Source organism: Benincasa hispida, chromosome 5 (assembly GCF_009727055.1).
Source record: "Benincasa hispida cultivar B227 chromosome 5, ASM972705v1, whole genome shotgun sequence".
NCBI lineage: Eukaryota > Viridiplantae > Streptophyta > Magnoliopsida > Cucurbitales > Cucurbitaceae > Benincasa > Benincasa hispida.
Genome location: NC_052353.1, coordinates 17404477 through 17409924, shown reverse-complemented (window position 1 = coordinate 17409924; position 5448 = coordinate 17404477). Strand labels below are relative to the sequence as shown.

General features: G+C 39.6%; 2 protein-coding genes across 2 annotated transcripts; both read right to left on the bottom strand.

Moving 5' to 3' along the window:
* Positions 1-2860: 2860 nt before the first annotated feature.
* Positions 2861-3325, bottom strand: LOC120077234. Its single transcript, XM_039031134.1, has one exon. The coding sequence runs from the start codon at positions 3323-3325 to the stop codon at positions 2861-2863; it is 465 nt and encodes a 154-aa protein (XP_038887062.1).
* Positions 3326-4572: 1247 nt separating this feature from the next.
* On the bottom strand, positions 4573-4929 carry LOC120077233 (uncharacterized mitochondrial protein AtMg00860-like). Its single transcript, XM_039031133.1, has one exon. It carries the CDS (start codon positions 4927-4929, stop codon positions 4573-4575), a length of 357 nt encoding a protein of 118 aa, XP_038887061.1.
* Between the last annotated feature and the right edge of the window lie 519 nt (positions 4930-5448).

Below are 5448 nucleotides of genomic sequence, written 5' to 3'. Positions count from 1 at the left end.
GCATGCTTTAGCTAAACATATTTATTTCTTCAGCACAGATTAATTTACTTGTTAGATTCATGCTAATTACCAAGGGATTAAGAAAACATCATGAAGAAAGCGAATTACGGATGAACAGAAACAGACAGAAATATGGAGATGAAAATGATCATGACATTCAATACTAATATTTAGCATCTGATACATGGTGTGAATGATAGAGATTAAGAAGATGAATACAATTGATGATGAAGAGATAGAAACAAATACAGAAGGGTGCCAACGTCTTGACACAGATCTGAACGGTGGATTTGCTTGCTGGCAAATGGATTGAATGTAGAGAAGAGCTTCCCTCTCAGGCTTGCTCGTCCGGTAGAAGTGACCTTAGTACAGAGCTTCAATGGTAGGGATTGAAAGGATTTTCCCTGAGACTCACCTCTCGGCCTTGTCTTTTAAATCTTTTAGGATCTTCTCCGATCAGCACTCAGACCAGTCTCTCTCTCAATATAAAAATATTAAAATATGCTCGTATCAAGTATATTTTGCAATGGAATTCAGAGGCTATTTATAGGCTCAGCTTTGACTCTTTGCAGTGTGGACCCTACTTTATTGTTATGGCAATTCTGGAAATAGTGGAGTGAATATTTCTTCTGTTATGCAATCAATCCCGTCAGAAATGCACAATGGTCAGTTATACACGTGTCTGGATCCTTCGCAATTGCGTTGCTCTCTTGCATCTTCGATCGTTTGCCCGCATGCGGTATTGTTTTTTATTACCGCATGTAGTTGAAGTTGCGTTGATCACTTAGCTCTTGATCGATTGTCGCATGTACTGTCATTACGTTGATCATCTATTCATTCCTAAATGATGGGCGCAATGCAACGTAGATGCGTTGTTTTTTTTGTCTTGAGCCATGAACGCATACAGTGACTTAATTTCTCGCAAAATAGACTTGAAATATTCTTTTCTACCATCGCAATGGTGTCAGTGGGTGTATTGACGACAAATTATAATTCTTGTATTTATTAGCCAATTGCCATACAATCAACACAACTTTTCTCTCTTTTAACCGCAATATCTAAATAAAGCAGCATAAATAACTTGTATTTCTACAAGTTATCACACCCCCAAATTTAGATATATGCTTGTCCTCAAGCATATCTTCTACTAAGGCAATAATGTTCAATTCCTATCCTAAATTTTGTGTCGATTGGTTGCTCCAAATGCTCTACTTAAGCAACATTACTTAACAACGCAATTTTCTTCTATCCTTGCTAATTCATAACAAAGCCCTACTTTATTCTTCTATACAACAAATTTCTGCTAAAAAATGCCTTTCTAGTTTTAAAAAGAATGTTTACTTATTCTTGTCAAAACAACTTGATGTGTCTGGGTGCAGTGGTCAAACATTGCGTCATTTATTAGAGATTGTTGATCATGGTTACACCCTTCGTTTTGGCTTGTTCCCATGGGTGTCATGCGAACATCCAACTATAGTTGTGTGCCAATCTCAATTTTAACTCATGATTTTCAGAGGACTTGTCTCTTGCATTCTTTTATTTTTTTCTTTTTCTCATTTTTATCTTTTCATATTGCGTTGTTATTGGTAACCCACCTTCGTTTTAGCTTGCTCCCATGGGTGTCATGTGAACATCCAACTACGAGCAGGTTTCTTTCACGACTAACTCTTATCAGGATGGGAATCTTTTTGAGTTCTCCCTTGTGCTGACATTGGAGTTTATATGATTTTTTTTTAAATAATGAAAATGAACGTATTTTTCTTAATGACCGCATACTCTTGATCTCATCTGCTCAAATCTTCCCCACCCCCAAATTTAGAGTTGCGCAAGGTTCTCAGTGCATTGTGTGGATAGACTAGACAAACACTTAGACAAAATTCGGAAAAGAAGGTTTGAGCAGAATTTTGAAGGATAAAAGGTAAAGTATTGCTAAGCTACGAATTAACTGAGTGTTAGTCAGAAAATACAAAGTGTGGGAAATGTTTCTAAGTGTATGCATATTATACATCATGGAAGCCCAATGAATAACACAAAAAGAAAGATTAAGAATATTGCATAGTTTGACAAAGGATGATAAAGAAGAGACATAGGTATATAGAGAGAATTGCTACTCAGTGGTATTGAAAATTAACTAAGTATACATGTAATTACAAATATCGCAAAACAAAACTTTTTGCCTGTACAAAGAATCAAAGAATTTAATTAAACATAGAAAAATAATAAGTGCAGTTATCCTTTGAATTTGATTCAGACGGGTGCACGATTAAAAATTAACATGCATTTCCATTAACGCAAATATATTTTTGCTGAGGACAGGGAACAACGCATGTACTCCTGCAACACACCCCTTAACTCAATGCATTTCTGGAGGACGGGCGCATGGTATTCCTACCAGCACAACACTACCTCAACATGTGCATTTTGCTAAGGACGGGCAAAGAACACATACGCGCGCAACACACCCCTTAACGCAATGCATTTGGGTGAAATGGACGCAAAGGATGCAAAGGCGTTACATACCAATTTTTGTTTTTCTTTTGTTTTTTAATTCATCAATAAGGCAAGTCGAAAAGACTTTGCAGCGTTGATCGTTTCATCCAGTCATTCACGAAAATTTTAAGAACATTGCTACTAATGCCTACGAATTAAAGGAACTAAACCTGACATGGAAAGACACTAATGAATTAAATTGCAGGAAAATATAGAAAGCATTGAAGGCTAATTCTAATAAGTAGTAAATAATGTAATTTATAAAGCAGTAAAAGAAAGTTGTAAAAAAAGCAAGTAAACATAGATAGGGATGCTGATTGGAGAAAGTTTTCAGAATTACCACAATAGCATCCCCCGCAATTGGTTGATCCTACTTGCCCAAGTCAATGGTATCCATGCGTCGATCCACATCGCCCCCATAATAAGGCTTAATCCGATGACCATTGACTTTAAATGCATTGTTTCTGTCTTCAGTTGTCAGTTCCACTGTGCCGTGGGGAAAGATAGTCTTAATCCGAAATGGCCCAGACCAGCGGGATTTCAACTTCCCTGGAAACAATCGCAAACGTGCGTTAAACAATAGTACCTGTTGACCTTCGACGAATGTCCGGTTGTTTATCTGATCATCATGCCACTTCTTAGTTCTCTCCTTATAGATCTTGGCATTTTCGTAGGCATCCCTTTGCCATTTGACCAGCTGGTTCAGTTGCAATTTCCGGACTTTTCCTGCACTTGCTAGACCAAAGTTCAGCTTCTTGCATGCCCAAATCGCCTTATGTTCCAACTCGAGCGACAGATGGCAAGCTTTTCCAAAGACCGGGGCATATGGGGACATGCCAATTGAAGTTTTATAGGCAGTGTTGTATGCCCACAACGCTTCGTCGAGCTTGGGTGACCAATCCTTCCTGGAGGTACCAACTACATTCTCCAAGATAGTTTTGATCTCTCGGTTAGAAATCTCTGCCTACCCATTAGTCTGTGGGTGATAAGCAGTTGTAACTCTATGGCTGACGTTAAATTTAGAACAGGTTGGTGATTATGCGGTTGATGAAGTGAGAACCTTCATCGCTGATTAAGGCCTATGGCGTTCCATATTGGGCAAAGATATTCTTCTTGAGAAACTTCGCCACTGTGGCCGCATCATTCTTGGCACATGCTATGGCCTCAATCAATTTTGATATGTAATCAACCGTGACCAGGATGTAGTGATGACCTTCTGATGGTGGAAATGGGCCCATAAAGTCAATTCCCCATACATCAAATAATTCGACCTCCAAGATTGACGTCAAAGGCATTTCATTTCTTTTAGACATATTCCCCATTCTCTGGCATCTATCGCACTGAACAATGTGAGCATGGGCATCCTTAAATAGTGTTAGCTAGAAATAGCCACTCTGTAGGACCTTTGCGGCAGTCCGCTGCCCCCAAAGTGTCTTTCATATGAGGATTCATGACAAAGCTCCAGAATGTGCTTGACTTCATGCTCAGGAACGCATCGACATAAAATGTGATTAGGTCCGAGTCGATATAGGAATGGGTCGTCCCAGAAATAAAATTTGACGGCATATCTCAGCTTCTTCTTCTGCTGGTAAGTATAATCCTCTAGTACTTGACCATAAACAATGAAGTTCACAATGTCCGCATATACCAGGTAACATTAATGCCTACTGATGTCAGCAGCTCATCGTGGAATCTTTCTTCAATATCTTTTTCTTTCTCCTGAACCTCGCAATTTTCCAATCTTGATAGATGATCAACGACTTGTTTCTCAGTGCCTTTCCGATCCTTGATTTCTAGGTCAAACTCTTGTAGGAGCAACACCCACCGTATCAGCCTCGGTTTCACATCCTTCTTTGTCATTAGATACTTGATCACAGAATGATCAGTATACACCACCACGGTTCCGATTAAGTACTGTCAGAATTTCTCCAATGCAAATACCACTGTGAGCATTTCCTTTTCTGTGGTTGTATATCTTCTGCGCATCATTCAACATTTTACTCACATAGTAGACAGGATGCAAAACTTTGTCCTTTCGCTGACTCAAAACTACGCCCACTACATATCCGCTAGCATCACACATCACGCAAACGGTTGTGTCCAATCAGACGCAATCAGAATGAGTGCGGTGATGAGCGCATCTTTCAATGTGTTGAATGCTTTAGTGCATGCATCATCAAAATCATACTCACGGTCAGCTTCAAGGAGCGCACTCAGGGGCCTTGCGATCTGAGAGAAGTTGCGAATAAATCTTTGATAAAACCCAGCGTGTCCCAGAAAGATCCTAAGTGTTTTCATGTTCACTGGTGGGGATAGCTTGGAAATTGCGTCGATTTTTGCCTGATCAACTTCTAACCCTGCCTTCGATATTTTATGACCCAGTACAATTCCTTCTTCAACCATAAAGTGGAATTTATCCCAGTTCAGAACAAGATTCATTTCCACACATCTCTTGTAGATGTACTTACTTCTGAACTGGTAATTTTGCCATTACTGGTTGATTGGTCATCATCGACAGTTAAATCCATTGGTCTTGTTATTGAATCTAGTACTGGTGGCACAGGGGCTGTTGTTTTACCAATTCTCAATGTCACTGCTTGACATTGCTCTTTACCTTGTGGCCCTGATGCTCCTGAACTGCTATGCAGAGTACCAGGCGTTGTATTCTTCAACTCAATCGCAAGCTATTCAATCTGCTCTTCCAAATCTCTAAGGGGGGCAACTTGCGATTGTCTAATTGCCTCTCTCTTCTCGATATAGTGTTTCAATGACGTCTCCAGAGACGAGGTATTGCAAGAGGTATCATATAAGAACGGTTGGTCATAGGGTTGTTCACTTTGAAAATTACGTGGGCTATGATCCCGATTAATGAAGACCAGAGGGTTGCCTCGATTCCCTTGATAACTGTTTTGATGAAAACTGTGGCTCCCCTGGTTGTGATTCTCGTCCCAACTTAAA

Excerpts from the sequence above, each read along its gene's own strand:
- LOC120077234 (XM_039031134.1), bottom strand. The coding sequence starts at position 3,325 with ATGTCCCCATATGCCCCGGTCTTTGGAAAAGCTTGCCATCTGTCGCTC.
- LOC120077233 (XM_039031133.1), bottom strand. The coding sequence starts at position 4,929 with ATGAATCTTGTTCTGAACTGGGATAAATTCCACTTTATGGTTGAAGAA.